Consider the following 17,940-nt stretch of genomic DNA (forward strand, 5'->3'; position numbering starts at 1 on the left):
AAGAATTTTAATAAATGTGTAATAATTTTTAACTAATTTTGTAAATTGTATATAAAAATATTAATTTTGATTTTGATTTTTTAAAAATAAATATGAAAAGCTAACAGAACAATATAAAAATAATCACATAGTTTTAAGTTTAGTTAAAAGTGTTTAAAAGTATAATTATAGTTTATTAAAATACTTTATATATATATATATATATATATATATATATATATATATAAAGTATTTTAATAAACTATAATTATACTTTATATATATATATATATCAATAGTATAGTTTTATAAAATATTTAAAACTTAATTTTAACCAAATAAAATTAGAAAATTAATTAATAAATTATACATTAATAGTAATTTACATGCGATTCAATATTATATAATTATTGGTAATATGAATTTTGCTTTAATAAACTATTAAATGTTTATTTATCTTACTTGAATTATGCAATTATGTATTTTATATTTACTTTGTTAATGTTATTTATATAATAAATATTAATTTTGAAGACATTTTAATTGAAAATACATTACATTTGATAAGATATTATACATTTTAAAAGATATAAAATGTTACACGTATTCTATATCATTCATATAGTCATATATTATCATTAATGTTATTTCATAAATCTCTATATGACTTATTTAATGCATGAATTAATATTTTAAAAAATTATTTCAATGATATTTATAAATATTTTAAATTCTATTTAATTACAATATGTTTATATTGAATATTTTTAATACATAGACTTAACCATATAAATAAAATTTAAATTATAATAATTAAACTCTAAAAATTATTTTTATAAAAATGGCAAATATATTTTTTCAAAACAATACAAACCATTTGAAAATGCTAGAAGGCATTGCCAGAAACAAACTTTAATGACGTAAATTAATTCGTAAGACTAATAAATCACACATTTTATAAATATGATGATTCTCACCATTAGTACTAATTTTAACAAAAATATTCATTGCTAATAACAATTATTCAATAATTATGTCATATTATAAAAAATCATTGTTTCTCATAATTAGTATTTAATTAATTATAATTAGTATAATTAATATTAGTAATAGTAAAATATTATAACCAAAATATTTATTACATATTATAATCAAAATTATATACAAAAATATGAAAACATTTAAACATTTCTAAAATCAATTCGTTAAAAAATTGTCGGCCATTTTGACCATGCTCAAATAGACTAATATTTTTAGACAATAATATTCAACATTTTAATGATTTATATGAATCTAAAGTCAAAATTCGAAAATAAAATTAGACACACATACACATACACATACACATACACATACACATACACATACACATACACATACACATACACATACACATACACATACACATACACATACACATACACATACACATACACATACACATACACATACACATACACATACACATACACATACACATACACATACACATACACATACACATACACATACACATACACATACACATACACATACACATACACATACACATACACATACACATACACATACACATACACATACACATACACATACACATACACATACACATACACATACACATACACATACACATACACATACACATACACATACACATACACATACACATACACACACATACACATACACATACACATACACATACACATACACATACACATACACATACACATACACATACACATACACATACACATACACATACACATACACATACACATACACATACACATACACTCGTATAGATTTCAGTAAACAAAAAACTTTTAAAAGTTTGTTTGAAAATAAACATTTATTTTATGTTTTGTTTTGTTTATAATTAGATTTTTCAATCTTAGATTTGTGTTGTTGAGTGTGAGTTATTAGTAGTGTATTGATTAATAATTTTTTATACTCTATTAAATAGTTGTTATAATAGTTGCCAAAAAATGTCAAATAGTTGTTAAAATAGTTATTTAAACTGTATTAAATAGTTGTATATAATTGCCAAAAAAACCAAATAGTTATTGAAATAGTTATTTATTTTCTTATAAATATTTCAACTGATATATAATTCACTTGTTTTCAGCATATTTACAAAAATGATTTATATAAATAAACTAATTATTTCTATTGTTAAAAAAGTAATATGAGTTGATAACAGTTTACACATGTTATATAATTTATATAACTATTATTTTTTGTTTTTACATATATTTGAGCAATATTTTACAATCTAATGCTTATATTTTTCAAAATAACTGAAATAGTTATTTATAAGTTTTTATAGTTGCTAACCTAACAAATAGTTATTTATAGTTATAATAAAATTTCGGAAATAGCGTCCACTGGTCAACTTCGGTGGACATACTAAGTCCCAGTTATAAGCGTTAAACCGACAAAATAATTTTTTTAGTTGAAAATCAAGACACTAGTTATTAGTTAATGTGGATATAAATCACATTATATGATAATTTTAATATAGTGTAGTTTACATACGGTATATAACTCATTATATATATATATATTTATATTTAATTCATTGATGACATCTTTTGCTGATAAAATTTTCCTTTTTTTAAATCTGTGTAATAAAAATTATAAATATTTATTTGATTTGATTTTATTAATTATATAGTAATACTGACTATTAGATTCTTTATAAAACCTATGTTTACAAAGTCTACTTAAAAGTGATTTTACAACTATTATATATATAATAATATTTTTAATATTAAATGCAATAAACAGTATATATATTATTATAAAATTATTATTTAAAAAATAATTTATATGAGATTATAATTTTTTAATTTAATGATTTCATATAAAATATTTTGTACATTAATTAGATTTGATATAATTTATATACATTACTGTATTTAAACTATAAAATAGTATTTGAATTTAGTTTTTTAAATCTTATTCGTTAATCACTCAAAATATTGTTTAATTTAGAGAAATACTACTCAGAAGTAGTTTATTATTAATTATTAATTATTATATTAATTTAATTATAGAATTTAAAAATAATGATAATCTATAAATGTCTATAATATAACGTAAATGTAATGTAAATGTAAATGTAATATAAATGTACATGGACACTTTTTAACTTTTTGTATTATTGTTCACATATAACGTTACGTTTGGCAGTTTGAAAGTGAGTGTCATTTGTGTTATTGGACTTTATATTAAAGACATTGATATTCATATCGTTTATAGTATTAATATATTTGTGAATCCAAACGATTTGAGTGAAAATATGGTAAATGTTTGGATGAAAGGGATGTTTATTCTGTAAATACATTATAATAGCAGTGAATGACTGTATTGTCGAGTGTTTAGTGTTTAGTCTTTCTTATGATTAGTCCTTCAATTGATATGATTGTGATCTGAATGCAGACATTCAATGCATTCAATCGTTTCAATTAAGTCTTAATTAACGCTATATTAATGTTCAATGCGTTCACTCATTGCTTATATCCTGTCATTTGAATGACTATTACTTTAATAATCAGTTAAACGACTAAATAATAATAATTCATAAATTTATTTAAAAAGCATTTGTTTACATATTATTATATAATTATTTTAAAGCCAAAAGTGATTGACTGATCGATTGGTTAAAACAATGGCTAAGAAGACATACGACTTGTTATTCAAGTTATTATTGATCGGCGACTCCGGTGTCGGCAAGACTTGTATACTCTTCAGGTTTTCCGACGACGCCTTCAATACGACATTCATTTCCACAATTGGTATCAACAATAGTAGATCTTTGACAATGATTTGAATACTTAACCATTGATTGTATTATCAATTCAGGCATCGACTTTAAAATAAAGACAATTGAATTGAGAGGAAAGCGAATTAAACTTCAGATATGGTTTGTACTGATATTTGATTAGTAATTGCTTTACCATTGCTATGATATTTGTATTATAAATGATAATCAGGGATACGGCCGGACAGGAGAGGTTCCACACCATTACAACTAGTTATTACAGGGGAGCGATGGGTATTATGTTAGTCTATGACATAACTAATCCTAAGAGTTTCGACAATATCGCCAAATGGCTCAGAAATATTGATGAAGTAATATATTATATTATATCATAATTAATATAATAACAATTGTTTATAAATATTATTTGTTTAATTGATGTAAAGCACGCCAATGAAGACGTGGAAAAAATGATTTTAGGAAATAAGTGCGATATGGAGGACAAGCGGGTCATCTCCAGAGAAAGAGGTGAAACCATTGCCAGAGAGCACAGCATTAGGTTTCTTGAAACCAGTGCTAAGGCCAACATCAACATTGATAGAGCTTTCCTTGAATTAGCCGAAGCCATACTCAATAAGGTTTGTTTTATACAATTATATATCGATTTATTGATATTTGATATCAATTGTTTGATATCTTTTAGCAAACGGCTGGTCAGAATCCATCGGAAAACACTGATAAAGTGAATGTTTCGCGACAGGACGTTAAAGTGGGCTCCAAGTGCTGTAATTTATAATTGAATATAATTGCACTTAAATTTAAAATTAGTTTGTTTTTAAAACTGTTACTAAACACTAAACATTAGACAACATTTAGACTTTTATCATCGTTTCGTTTTTATTTAATGTCAGACTAAACCTAAAACTCATCGTATGTTTCATGTATTTTGATAAGGAGTTTGAATCTGAAATGACAATAATTTTGTATTGTATTGTAGTTTTAATTGTAATTATTGTATATATAATTGGATTGATTGTACAAAACTGTATTTTGTTCCCAAATTACTCAGTTTATCGATACAATTATTGAATAATTTCTGAGTCAAACACTTTAAACCATTGATAGATTCGCTTTTAAATTATTGACTCTCTCTTTGATTGTCGATTTGATTTCAAGTCAATCACATTATAAGATCAAATCACATGTGTTGGGAGTGAGAGAGTGAATGTCAGACAGTTGTGATATTACGGTCTCACTATTTATATGAAGTTATTTTTCAATTAACTTTAGTCTTAACAACAATTTATTTACTTTATTTATAAACACAAACGTTGATAAGTTAATGACAAACACACTTTTGGATAAAGTTTTAAATATCTTTAAATCTGTTTTATATATATATTTGTCATTTAATTTATAAAAAAGTCAATAATTTGATAAACTTAAATATGCGACTAATTATAGCTAAATATATTAGTCGTTAAACAATTGCATAAATTATTTGCAATTTTTACAAAAGCATAAGTTATAACAAAATAATTTAAATTAAATCTCGAATGAAATATATTAAATAAATAAGATTAATAAATAATACAATATATGGCAACAATTAGTTAATTATGGTTAGGATTTACCTAAGCTTTTAACTAATTTAAATGCAGACGAGTCGGAACTGGAGGGCTGTTTGCTGTATAGAAATATAGAGCCGATAACTAGTGCTGCGCCTAATATGAACTGAAGAGTCACCTCAAACTGGAAGACATACACTGAGACAATACATGAAAGAATTATAGACAGAGAAGTGGCGAATCCTTTCAATATATTATCGGCATATTTGACAACAACAGCAACCAGAAGACCTCCCTGTGCTTGAAGTAACACTACAGTCCACGTGAGTAATGTATAGCCATAGAAAAAACCCTTTTCGGAAACTAGCTGTGAATCAGTGATAAATACTTGAAGCAAACCAAAGGGAACGGCTATTGCACTCAATTGAATGTTTCGGATCCAAAGCGAGACTTCAGTCGAACTCTTCAATATTTTTTCAAAGTAAACGCCGGCAAATCCCGACAATACACAGGCCATCAATATTGCTGTGAAGCCTAACAACGGGTTTTGTTGGTTAGACTGTTTTGAACTGCTTTTATTGATTTGGACCAATTGGACTAATGCCACACCAATGAATAATATGACTAATGCTAACCATTGGTTCCTATAGAGGCGCTTCTTAAGGACAAACACCGAGAATAAAGCTGTAGTAATAATTTTGAGCTGATATGTCACTTGAGTTGTGGCCGCATCCAAGTGTGTGGCACCCAAATAGATGAGATTGTTCTGTACGTAATACACGATCGCTGGTACCGCCACTTTCAAAGTGTCCTTCGGCTCATTCAATATATTTCGTTGTATTGATTGCACCAATCGTTTAATACTTTTTTCTATAAATAGTTAATTGAATGAAAATTTAATCATATGTTTGTCAAACTAACAATTAATTCAAACCTTCGTCAATAAATACCATAATAAGACAAGAGATAAGTTTTATTGCTTCAGATATGATAACAGCAGTCGACGATATAAAGAGTTGTTCCTGAGTTCGGGCGGCTCTCATGGTTAGAGTCAGAGCCGCATTCTGGACGGTCAGTGTGACCAACGAGGCGTACTTCAGGGTCTCTTTAGTACCATTCCTCAACTGATCCATCACTGATATCTCTTTAGTCTTATAATTATCCACGTCATCATCCATTTGAATCAGTCTCTCATAATTTATATTTGATTTGTCATTCATTTTAGACATTATTTCAAATTTAATAAAATTTATATTTTTATTATAACTTTATAACAATTCATATGACGTGTAGTTTTACAACAATTACTTCTTTTTTATACAAATATTGATAATTTTATTAATCAAAACATAATAACTGATCCGTTTGTTTGTTAAATGTTGTCAATGAATGGCAATCCATATGAAACCAAATCAATACAATTGTTGACAAATATTCAAATTAATAGCAATTTAAATGTCAATCAATAAACACAACATTGAATCGGCGTTTCATTGAAACCATAGAAACCTCACATTTGGATCACATTTGTTGACATTAAATACATGATAACATGTGTTAGTACTGTAATAGTAATAGTAATGCAATGACTGTCTATTAATAGTACAGTATTTCAGTAATTAGTTTATCAAATATTCTTTAAATACATTTTTGACTCCGATTTCATTGATAACTATAGTCTATAGACTATAATATTATACAATATATTCACAATAAGTTTTATAACATTTGCAATCATTAGCCATAAAGTCAATGCCAACACATTTTTATTGCATTTTATAATTTATGTTTTTGTCTTACTTTTTTAAGTTTTATATTTAAAGTTTTTAAGGCATAAACTTTTAAATTGAAAACTAATCAATGATATGAATGTAAATAATGATAGAAATCAATGGATATATTTGTTATGTTCAACGATGACAACTGTTTTATGTCTTGTCCTCAAAATTCCTCAATTGATTGCTTTACTCAAAAGCAAATCAAGTCGTGGACTTAGTCTTCAGAGTTTAGTCCTCGAGTTTTGGGCGTAAGTATTGTCTAAATTGTTTACAATAATTATACAATTATTGTAACATTAATACAGATATATGACAATGACTTCATACTCTTTGGCCAATTCATACCCGCTGTCAATGTTCTGTGAATATCCTATTCTTCTAATTCAAGGTATTATTGATTGATATCATAAAACATTAATATTTGTCATCATTTCAGACATAATAATCATTTATTTGATATTGCATTTCAACCAATCACTTAATTTCAAGTGCTTTTTAACTTTTGTTTTGTAAGAAATCTTATAATTATTTATTTATTAAAATATTTAAGTTTAAATGATTGAACTTTTTTAATGACAAAGATTTTTAAAATAATAAATTTAGGATTTGTTTATTTCATACATCAATCGCAATYCAAGTAATACCTATTAAAGTATCCGTAATATTAATTGTAAGTTTTATCAATTGTTTTCAACTATAAACGTAAGCTTACGGTATATTAAATTATATGGTAAATACTGTAGCAATTAGGAAATCCTATTGGATGGTATAGTAAAGCAATTCAAATGTTGACAATTGTTAAGAATAAGGATTCGGGTCAGGTATCAGCTCTGACGTGGTTTTTAAATGCCTGTTCCTGTGCTGGTTGTCTCATAAATCTATTTTTGTTGATAATGTCTTTTTAATTGTTTAATGTTATTCATTGATAGCACGTTTGACAACTCTTTGGCTTTCTATTATGGATCCAATAGTAGTGACAACTTTGATCGTCTCATTCTTTCTCAATACAGGTGTTGCGATCGTCGCTCTTACATATAGACCGAAGATAAAGAGCGATTGAGACTTATTTTGATTTTATTTTTACAAATCTTTTATAGTATTTTTATAATCTATAATTCTATATATTAGTGGCATAAAGATATCACACAATAAAATTTTTAAATAACATTATATTACATTATTTAATAGATAATATATTAAAGTTGATATTTAACTTATTAGAGGTGCATATTAGCAATTCTACTTTTTCGGGATTAATATTATGATAAAATAGACAAATATACAAAATTATGATAAATAATTGTTAAATCACTCAGATTTATGCTCTCAAATCCTCATCACTTTGTTCGAGATCTTCATCATCTAAAAGTCCTTCGGTTACCGATTTAGTTGGTCTTATAATTACATAAAGAGCTGACAGAAATGAAATCTAATGGCAAATATATAGAATATGAATCGATATACAAATGTAAATAGTTATTGAATACAGACCACAATCAATGCCCACATCGACCAGTAATAAAAGGCTCCGAAGAACCAAACCTTATAAAAGAAACGGACCAATAATACACTCACTCGAGTCATAGTACAGTTCTCTGAAGATAATGAATTACCAATTAGTTAATCAATTAGTGACAACACAATTGGATTACCTCTTGTGGTATTTGAATTGCAATCACTAATTGTATGGTTAGTTGTGTTTGCAATGGTTTGTATGTAGTGTTGACTGCCCCACGACACGTATTGCGGTGATATACAGTAAAATAATATATTCATTCCAAGAGTCGACAGCATTAGTGTTGAAAACAATAGAAGCAACGCCTGAGGGGTTGATTTGTTGATTCGGATTTTATACAACTTTATAATTATCATTAGTTAAAATAGTCATTAGAAAAATCATTAGTCAATAGTTAAAAAAATTAATTTATATTATTAGATAATAACAAATTGTTTTACCCGAACAAAGAAGAACCAAATGCCCAAATTCTTAACACCAGACATTGTAGCCATTATGAAGAATAAAGCCATTAAAATGATAAGAATATAATCCAATGGGAAAACAGTCTGAAATGCGACCAAAATTATATCAATTGGATTCGGCAACGATCTCTTGGGTAAAGCATAGCCCATCTTCATTCCCAATGAATTCATTGCTTTATCGATACTAAAAATATTATAAATTTATTAATAATAAATAATAATTAAATTCATTATCATTTACTTCGTAAGTAAGAGTGATATCCAAACAATTAAGGAAAGAGAGGCCGCAATAAATCCAATGCCTATTTGTAACGGACGAACAAGATTTCTCAGTTTATAGAATAACGATCCTCTGTATGTCAATAGATATTGTTCTTCGAGGGTAATAATCCTTTCGTTTTCTTCAAGTTTAGACAATTGTCTTCTTTCACGAGGTGTCAGTTTGCTTCCTATACGTTGCTTATCTCTTAATCCATTAATTCTCGTTTGATTAGTTAGATGTGATTCTTGTATGCGTTCCATCTCTAATCGGGCACTTTTGGTGCCTCTAATCAAACCGATAGGAAACGATGACATACCGAATCCAGTGTAGACTATCAATAAGAGAACTCCAAAAGATGTCAAAATGCTTAAAACCATCGAAAGCGCGTCTTCTCCTCTGTTTCTGCTAAAGTCATCCCAAATAAAACGCAATTCATTGATCCATTCGGAACTGTTGGAACTGGTCGAGTTGTCTACGGCTGAAGGAATTTCTTGTAATGGTATAAATGCTCTGAAAATAGATGTTATTTTACTATTTTATTGATGTTATAAAATAATTAAATTACCCAATAAGTAGAAGAGTGACGGCAACAAACAGAAAAGCCAGAGTATATTTGATGGCCGAACATAATCTCTATTTGTTTAATATATAAAATATACGATAATTTAATTTCATATCATTTTGATTAATATTTCGATTAAAAACAGGTAATTGTAATAACAAACCCCTTCAGATGTAAATCCTTCTTCACTCTTCTCTTCGTAATAGAAGTACACGAAAGGGATTACAATTAATATACAGAAGAATATAAGCGAATAGAGAGCTAATTAAAGCATTAAAATAAAGTATTAATGTTTTTTAATTAATCAATAAAATGATAAATGTATTGATATTACTATAATATGAATAAAGAACTGCATTCTCGATGACCATCCTTTGTGTTAAATTTGACGCCCAATCCTATCAATCAATCAAAACAATAATAAGTATTTAGTAATTGGTTTAAAATTTATTAAATAATATATCCATTAAACAAATGGTTACTTTGAAGTCTCCGTCGGAAGTCTTCATATACGATACGATAAAGATATCAACGGGAATGAGAGCACAGGTCAACAGCGATACAAACAGTGCACCGATTGATGTAATGGTCGCACATCTGTCCGATTCATATGGATTGCGATATCGGCGGACATAAAATATGCAAAAGACGAGAATCACCTGATAATGATAATCATATTAATTAATGGTTATTATATTTCAAGACATATTTTGATGCAAATTCTTACCACAAATGATAGCAGAAATGGTAATATCGTGTAAAGTGTTGCCACCGATGGCAACATTGTTGACAACTATTGATTGACCGATAAATCACATCAAATGACAATTCAATCAAACAATTGTTGTTTTGACGACTTATTCATTCAATTCATTCATTTATTTATTATAAGTATTATTATTGACTGTTGTATTGAATGTTGTATTGAATGTTGTATTGACTGTTGTATTGAATGTTGTATTGAATGTTGTATTGAATGTTGTATTGACTGTTGTATTGACTGTTGTATTGAATGTTGTATTGAATGTTATATTGCATTGTATTGAGTAATACTGTATTCAAGTACTGTATATAAAGTAACGTAATCTGTGAACCACTGGCTCTACAATACTGTATAATTGGCGCCAAAAGTGACAATTAATTTGTTGTTTGTCTTCAGCTATCAATTGACGAACAGTTTGTTTACAAAAGTCAAACAAATTGGTGACTATATTATCAAATCAATTATTTCATTACAATTCATATCCAAATCACCACAAGAATGGAGTTTAAGACAAATCGAGACTTACGTTTGAGTCAAACAATTGGATCAATTAATAACCCAAAACGGTTGGCCAATGATGGCGAGTATTGCATCAACTTTTATACTTCACCACCGATGGGAAAGATATCGCTAGAAGACGCCGAAGATATGGTTACCGAAAGACTCAACCGTTTGTTTCATTTAAAAAAATTTTTATATTGTTTTTATAATTTACTATTTATTCATTCAATAGTGTTATCCATTTGTGACGAAATGCTTAAGGGATTGGAGAAGAGTTCAACATTCAGGAGAAATAAGATGTATTTTGAAACTCTTGAAAGTCGTCTATTAAATGCCGAATCAAAGTTTGATAAGAACTTCTATTATTTGGTATGTCTTGTATGGGTGACGGGGAAGTAGTTGTTCTCAATTGACTTATTTTATTATATCATAACAGTCGACAAAAGGATTGAATGGCAAAAAAGATCCCGAAGCCCGAAAACGTGATATAACATCTCATTGGTTGCTGAGGTTATATTATTGTCAAACCGATGAACTAAAGAAATGGTTTATTAGCCGCGAATGTGAACTTTTAAGAGTTCGTCTAATGGATCCCTCTTTGACACCAATTTTACCAGAAATTTTGGCACAAAACGGTTTTAACTATGAGAAGATTGAGGAGTCGGAAAAAAAAAGTTTTTTGGAGAAGATTAGTTGGAATCTTCTTTCGGTAACAAAAGAATCTGTTATTTATAAAATTCGTTTCGAAGAATCATTAGAAGCCGTTAGATCCAGAAAAGTCTTTTTGAACAATGGATTCGCTTATATATTGGTTCAGGACATGGTTTCAGTCATTTGCAGCAAATTTCGATCACAACTGTCACATGCATTGGCGGTAAAAACTATATTTCAAACTTTTATTTTTTTTATAATTTATTGTATTTTTCAACAAATTTATAGTTAAGTAAATTATATTTACATGAGTTAGAAGAAGAACAGAGACTTATTCCACGTTTGCATTCTTTGCATTTGCATGTGATTGACAATCGGAAAAGTAATGTTAAATCCGAAGACGATTCGGGTCGAGAAGTGGTTACGCCTCAGATGATTGATCCGCTTAGCAAAGAGTCATTTCCTCCGTGTATGCAAAACATTCACGAAATACTACGCAAAGAACATCATCTGCGACATTATGGACGTCTACACTATGGACTCTTTCTTAAGGGCATTGGTTTATCACTCGAAGACGCGTTGGATTTTTTTCGTCAAGAATTCACTAAAAAGTTAACTCCGGATAAGTTTCAAAAAGAGTATTCTTATAATATTAGATATAATTATGGAAAGGAAGGCAAACGAATCATCGGAAAGGCCTACAGCTGTCAAAAGATTATTAACGACAATCCGCCGGCAACTGGCGATAGTCACGGCTGTCCATTCAAACACTTCGATAACAATAATTTGAAAATATTTCTTCGCAAACAACATATCGACGAAAATAATATTTCAGAAGTAAGAGTAAAATATCTTTTGTTTTTAAACAAGTTTACGATAATCACTAACTACTGAAATATCTTTAAATAGATGTTAGAAATGGTTGAAAAGGATCAAAATTATTCAATGGCCTGTTCTAAGTATTTCTCGTGTAAACATCAATGGTATCCTAATATCAATGTATATCATCCAAATCAATACTACACTGAAAGTCGAAAAGCATTTCATGTTTCAACACTTACTCCACCACAAAGCGGACAAACAAATGGTGATATATCGATGATTGACAGTAACAAAATTGAAAGTATCGATGAGTCTATATTCGACGCTGAAGATGACTTCGATCGGTCAGTCGGTGCCATGGATTTAGACCTTTCAGTTACCGAACCTTTTGAGAACAATGATAGTACACAATAAGTAGCTATAAATGATCGTAAATATAAATAATTTTTAATTACAATATATTGTATTTTATTTTTAATTAATTGTACGTTTTTCTGTACAAAGAATATATATATATTTTTATCATTTATATTTATTTTTTTAATTATTTTAAAACAATATAATACTTTACTACTCAATAAAACTAATGTTTTTATAAACGTTTTCTAAAATATTATCGATGTATTCATTTGAGGTTAAGTTATGTCTAAGACTCGGCTCAATGTTAAGCTCATAAGTTGGTCGATACGCTAAAAAGCATGAATGGTCTGGTATATCATTATCTAACTGTTCATTGAGAGCACATGCAGTCAATGATGTCCAGAGTCGAGCCGTATTTAGCAAATGATAACCACCGCCACCTAAAAGTATTAGGGGTTTATTAATTGTTATTAAATATTTAAGACATTCAGAGTAACCATCAATTGTAAGGTTAAATGCATTCATGGGATCACCAGCGAGACCGTCGGCTCCCATTTGACAAACAATTACTTGACTTTTATAAGCCGTTTGTATTTTGTTTAAAACTTTTTTAAATATATTGACATAGCATTCATCAGTTATACCATCTTTTAGGGGAACATTAATTGAATAATATTTGCCTTTTGATCCAAAGCCAACATCATTGGTATCACCGGTTCCGGGAAAGAAGCCGATCTCGTATTTATGAAATGAAACGGACAATACTTTATTCGTGTGAATAAATGAGTTTTGGACACCATCTCCGTGATGGAGATCCAAATCCACGTATAATATTTTGTCAAATCCATTGTCCAATAAATGCAAAATACAAAACACTATATCATTGGTATAACAATAACCCGACGCCTCATCTCTGTGTGAGTGATGCCAACCACCGAACCAATTGATCACAATATCACATCTCTTTTGGATAATAGCATCGGCGGCACTAATTGAAGAACCAGCGATATGTGTCATCAGCTGATAAAGTTGTGGTATCGGTGGACAATCGTAACCAATGCCAAAGTCTTCACTAATAAACTCTTCACTAAAATCTTCATCGCTTAACATCTTATCGCTAACATGTTTGACAAAATTGAGATAATCTTCGCTATGAAAACATCTCATTTGTAAATCATTTGCAGCAACCGATTCAATGATAAGACATTTTGTGGTCAAACCATAAGCTTTGATGAGTTCGTGTACGAGAAATGCCTTTTCAAAGATATAATATCAACTCAATTGTTAACTTAATATTTTGATATAAATTAATGATTGTTATTATCATCTAAAACCAAATCACTTACTCTTCCCTTAACTTTAGGTAACCGATTGCAGTGATAATACAATTGTTTGCTGAAGACATAGCCGACAACAGTGTTGACATTATCACACACTTTGGTTATTAAATTATCGACAATTTCAACCATTTGGTCACTCATTATCTCTCTTTGTGTCCAAAATCTAAAACATTTGTCAAAACATAATACAAATAACTAATGTTTACATATAAACTAAATTAATAAACAAAAAATAAACTAATAGTTAATAATAGTATCAATGAATTACATGTAATTAAAGTTATAAATAATATGTAGTTTTTATTGTTTTACGCGCTAAACATGTGTTCAACGATTATTTCACTTATTTATTAATATAATACTCTATTACTGTAGATAAGCGGTCAATACTTTCATAAACAACTTATTAATACAAATCTTATATAACTTATACAGTATTATACAGTACTGTACTTTAAATTTGTCTAAACTAACCAAAGGGAGGGAAGTTTACAAATAAAATCTCCAATTTTTTTCGAAAAATAAGGAAAATATTTTATTTTTCCTCCCCTACACACTGTCAAAGAGAAATATAAATTTATTTTATAATATTTAAATAAAAAGTATTAAAACTCAGATACTAAGCATAAAATTTTATTGAAATATTTAAAAATAAATATAAATTTACAAAAATTTTATGATACTATTCAACAATACCACTGAATGTAAAATTAAAACATAACCTGATAATTGTTAACTAATATTAATGTGATAAATGTGTGGTTAGTGTTGAATAGGTCACATAAAAATAGATTCTCTGGAAATTTTCATGGAACGGGAATAATATGGAATTTTAGATAAAACGGAGGGAATTTTACTACATTTTTTTATAAGTATAGAGTTATATTATATAACTTATATACTATTATATTAATATATTTAATATAAATTTTATAGTTATATATGAGTTAAAGACATGGTTTTTGCTAAAAATTAGCAAAAGAAAGACATATTAAATATTTATTTATATCAATACATTCATTACTACACACTGTGTATAAATAGTATATATTATATTCTACTATTTTTCATTTATTATGTTATTTGAAAATATGGTTATAATTGAATGTTTTGCAATATATTATGGTTTTTAAATGAGTTGTTTTCTAAAAGTTATCTAATCTTTTATAAATAAATACAGTATTTAATAATAAACGACTGCAACAACAAAACATTGAACTATTTAATGTTCAGTTATATAGTAAATGTATAGTTTATTGATACTGTTTTAAGTGTATATATAATACATAATATGATATATTTTATGATATTGTTATTAAATAGTTATAATGGAATATTTGACACTTGTATGCAATACAATAGTAATGATAATACAGTACACTAACTGTTTGTACATAAAATCATATGCAATTAAATATTGGTAGATATATTTGAAATATGCCATTTATTTTAAATAAGTTTATAAATTTTATGTTTAATAAGTTCAATATATCTACCAATATTTAATTGCATATGATTTTGTGTACAAACAGTTAGTGTACTGTATTATCATTACTATTGTATTGCATACAAGTGTCAAATATGATATTTCAATTAATTGATTATCTAACATATAATATTTTACATCATAACGTTACTAACATTTGTTTAATTAATTACTTGATTTTGTAAAATTTATAAATTGTTTTAACAATAATGAAAATCCTTTTATATATTAGAATATTGATTACTTGTGTAGTATTTATGTTTAAATCTATTATTATATTAATTCCTATTTTAAACTGTCATTCACTAAAATTTCGTTATTAGTGTTGTATTTGAATAAAACAGCTTTGACTGTATCATAGAATTTGTATAATATAGTACATGTATAGCAAGCATTAAGTTTGAGTGAAAATTTTGACGTCATATAGTATTGTTTGAATTCAAAATAATAATAATATATATATAGGGGTCCTCAAAATTTTTTCTCCAAAATTAGATAAACTTAATATAAATACATATATTTTATTTATTGTAAAAATTTTATATAAATAAATAAATAAAAGTGTTATAAATATTTTAATTATTAATCGTGTTAAAAAAATAACAATATCATAAATAAAATACATAATATTTTAAAACGAAAAATAATTAAACGCATCATTATCATTATTAATTTCCTCAGTTTCTTCAATATTGTCATCAAGTTTAGCTTTTTTGTTTTTATCTAAAAAAAATAAAATTGTTAAAATCAGTAAAAAATAAAATAAAATTACCCAAATTTCTATCAATTTCTGCGTTTGGATGTAATAAAGCAAATTGTTGAGCTATATTTAATGCATCAAAATCTTTTAAAAATGAACCGTCGATTTTACATAAAAATAAAATATATGTATTTATATTAAATTTATCTAATTTTGGAGAAAATATTTTGAGGACCCCTGTATATATATATATATATTATTATTATTTTGAATTCAAACAATACTATGACGTCAAAATTTTCACTCAAACTTAATGCTTGATGTATAGTAAGTACTGTATATCTTTCAGACAAATTGTTTCATTGCTTTACTTTTACATACAATTCAAAACAATAATTGTATTAATAAACAGATACGAAAATATTTTGTATTTGAATTTGTTATGTCTGTCTGTTGTCTGTCTGTTTGTTTTTCAGAATTTGTAAACTTTGAATTCAAAATCTCATATTTGATAAAAAATATAATTATTTGGTATCAACTTCCTATAGGATAGCTATCTCTTAAGTAACATATCATATGTAACATATGGGTCAAAATTTTATACATTAATATCAATATTATTTACACTTAATTTCTAAATTTTCAAACTATGATATTTAATCCAATATACAATTTCACGAATGACCGTCTATTTAGTATTTACCCATTTTGTCACCAATTTTTATGAAATAAATACATGTATATCCAAATAAAATTCACAATATTGTTTGATCTCATCTGGCAATGCTATGTATACTATGTATTGTATAGCATATGATGTGTTTTACAATTTTTTGGATTTGAAAAAAAATTAGGATTATCTCTATTATAGCTTTATTAAGTTTACATACATTATTAATAGTTAATATTAAATGCAACACATTTTATCATTATAATGGAAAAATTATTTAATTAAATCTCTTAAATTCTATATTAATCAGTAAATTGGTTTCAATGAAAGATTTGTAGATAATATAATTGTCTGAACCTGTATACCGGTGCAAATATCGGTGCAAATATGCATTCAAAACTGATAATACCATTGTATTGATAACTAAAATTTATAATTAATTTACACCAAATTATTCTGTTTCAGTTTAACTCATAATATTCAGGATATTTTAACAAAAACTATTTTCAATATTTTTGTCATAAATTTTATTTTAAGCAAATTATTATTTAATTATTTTTACATTAATTAATAATGACTAACTTATATAATATTTCAATTATATGATTAATTATTATACCGATATTAAATAATAATCTTATAATAGTAATTGTAATTTTTAAAAACTATTATGATTTATTTTTTTCAAATAATATAAACTTTTCCTTATTTGATAAATAGAAATAATATTTTAATTTTAATTAATAGTC

General features: G+C 26.7%; 6 protein-coding genes across 6 annotated transcripts; 3 read left to right on the plus strand and 3 right to left on the minus strand.

Moving 5' to 3' along the window:
- The first annotated feature begins 3,263 nt into the window (after positions 1–3,263).
- LOC128951678 (ras-related protein Rab-10-like) lies at positions 3,264–5,048 on the plus strand. Its single transcript, XM_054296927.1, has 5 exons — positions 3,264–3,782; positions 3,850–3,910; positions 3,981–4,119; positions 4,195–4,386; positions 4,452–5,048. The coding sequence occupies exons 1-5, from the start codon at positions 3,656–3,658 to the stop codon at positions 4,542–4,544; spliced, it is 612 nt and encodes a 203-aa protein (XP_054152902.1). The 5' UTR covers positions 3,264–3,655; the 3' UTR covers positions 4,545–5,048.
- A 267-nt stretch (positions 5,049–5,315) lies between these two features.
- LOC128951674 (UDP-N-acetylglucosamine transporter-like) lies at positions 5,316–6,503 on the minus strand. Its single transcript, XM_054296921.1, has 2 exons — positions 6,251–6,503; positions 5,316–6,186 (listed from the first exon to the last, which is right to left on the minus strand). The coding sequence occupies exons 1-2, from the start codon at positions 6,492–6,494 to the stop codon at positions 5,372–5,374; spliced, it is 1,059 nt and encodes a 352-aa protein (XP_054152896.1). The 5' UTR covers positions 6,495–6,503; the 3' UTR covers positions 5,316–5,371.
- A 676-nt stretch (positions 6,504–7,179) lies between these two features.
- On the plus strand, positions 7,180–8,155 carry LOC128951676 (solute carrier family 66 member 3-like). The gene is made up of 6 exons (XM_054296925.1): positions 7,180–7,342; positions 7,400–7,482; positions 7,531–7,603; positions 7,698–7,764; positions 7,838–7,958; positions 8,024–8,155. The coding sequence occupies exons 1-6, from the start codon at positions 7,182–7,184 to the stop codon at positions 8,152–8,154; spliced, it is 636 nt and encodes a 211-aa protein (XP_054152900.1). The 5' UTR covers positions 7,180–7,181; the 3' UTR covers position 8,155.
- A 6-nt stretch (positions 8,156–8,161) lies between these two features.
- On the minus strand, positions 8,162–10,885 carry LOC128951669 (probable lysosomal cobalamin transporter). The gene is made up of 10 exons (XM_054296917.1): positions 10,626–10,885; positions 10,381–10,557; positions 10,233–10,296; positions 10,062–10,159; positions 9,902–9,969; positions 9,316–9,846; positions 9,051–9,258; positions 8,747–8,951; positions 8,586–8,689; positions 8,162–8,523 (listed from the first exon to the last, which is right to left on the minus strand). The coding sequence occupies exons 1-10, from the start codon at positions 10,680–10,682 to the stop codon at positions 8,413–8,415; spliced, it is 1,623 nt and encodes a 540-aa protein (XP_054152892.1). The 5' UTR covers positions 10,683–10,885; the 3' UTR covers positions 8,162–8,412.
- Positions 10,886–10,968: 83 nt separating this feature from the next.
- On the plus strand, positions 10,969–13,049 carry LOC128966420 (DNA primase large subunit-like). The gene is made up of 5 exons (XM_054313269.1): positions 10,969–11,331; positions 11,395–11,531; positions 11,599–12,036; positions 12,102–12,650; positions 12,723–13,049. The coding sequence occupies exons 1-5, from the start codon at positions 11,160–11,162 to the stop codon at positions 13,047–13,049; spliced, it is 1,623 nt and encodes a 540-aa protein (XP_054169244.1). The 5' UTR covers positions 10,969–11,159.
- A 60-nt stretch (positions 13,050–13,109) lies between these two features.
- On the minus strand, positions 13,110–14,659 carry LOC128966421 (histone deacetylase 8-like). The gene is made up of 4 exons (XM_054313271.1): positions 14,604–14,659; positions 14,342–14,498; positions 13,214–14,249; positions 13,110–13,129 (listed from the first exon to the last, which is right to left on the minus strand). Exons 2-4 carry the CDS (start codon positions 14,474–14,476, stop codon positions 13,110–13,112), a joined length of 1,191 nt encoding a protein of 396 aa, XP_054169246.1. The 5' UTR covers positions 14,477–14,498; positions 14,604–14,659.
- Between the last annotated feature and the right edge of the window lie 3,281 nt (positions 14,660–17,940).

The sequence above is a fragment of the Oppia nitens genome, unplaced genomic scaffold (assembly GCF_028296485.1).
Source record: "Oppia nitens isolate AA-2021 unplaced genomic scaffold, nextdenovo-longstitch-racon4-pilon3 scaffold1_pilon_pilon_pilon, whole genome shotgun sequence".
Taxonomy (NCBI): Eukaryota; Metazoa; Arthropoda; class Arachnida; order Sarcoptiformes; family Oppiidae; genus Oppia; species Oppia nitens.

Coding starts and splice junctions, on each gene's coding strand:
- LOC128951674 (XM_054296921.1), bottom strand. CDS start 6,494: ATGGATGATGACGTGGATAATTATAAGACTAAAGAGATATCAGTGATG. Junction 6,187..6,250: donor TATGGTATTTATTGACGAAG/GTTTGAATTAAT, acceptor AACTATTTATAG/AAAAAAGTATTAAACGATTG.
- LOC128966420 (XM_054313269.1), top strand. CDS start 11,160: ATGGAGTTTAAGACAAATCGAGACTTACGTTTGAGTCAAACAATTGGA. Junction 11,332..11,394: donor GGTTACCGAAAGACTCAACC/GTTTGTTTCATT, acceptor TTCATTCAATAG/TGTTATCCATTTGTGACGAA. Junction 12,037..12,101: donor AACTGTCACATGCATTGGCG/GTAAAAACTATA, acceptor ACAAATTTATAG/TTAAGTAAATTATATTTACA.
- LOC128966421 (XM_054313271.1), bottom strand. CDS start 14,476: ATGAGTGACCAAATGGTTGAAATTGTCGATAATTTAATAACCAAAGTG. Junction 14,250..14,341: donor TACCTAAAGTTAAGGGAAGA/GTAAGTGATTTG, acceptor ATCTTTGAAAAG/GCATTTCTCGTACACGAACT. Junction 13,130..13,213: donor TTATAAAAACATTAGTTTTA/TTGAGTAGTAAA, acceptor TTCTTTGTACAG/AAAAACGTACAATTAATTAA.
- LOC128951678 (XM_054296927.1), top strand. CDS start 3,656: ATGGCTAAGAAGACATACGACTTGTTATTCAAGTTATTATTGATCGGC. Junction 4,120..4,194: donor GGCTCAGAAATATTGATGAA/GTAATATATTAT, acceptor ATTGATGTAAAG/CACGCCAATGAAGACGTGGA. Junction 4,387..4,451: donor CCGAAGCCATACTCAATAAG/GTTTGTTTTATA, acceptor GATATCTTTTAG/CAAACGGCTGGTCAGAATCC.
- LOC128951669 (XM_054296917.1), bottom strand. CDS start 10,682: ATGTTGCCATCGGTGGCAACACTTTACACGATATTACCATTTCTGCTA. Junction 9,970..10,061: donor AAGGATTTACATCTGAAGGG/GTTTGTTATTAC, acceptor TTAAACAAATAG/AGATTATGTTCGGCCATCAA. Junction 8,690..8,746: donor CAATTCAAATACCACAAGAG/GTAATCCAATTG, acceptor CATTATCTTCAG/AGAACTGTACTATGACTCGA.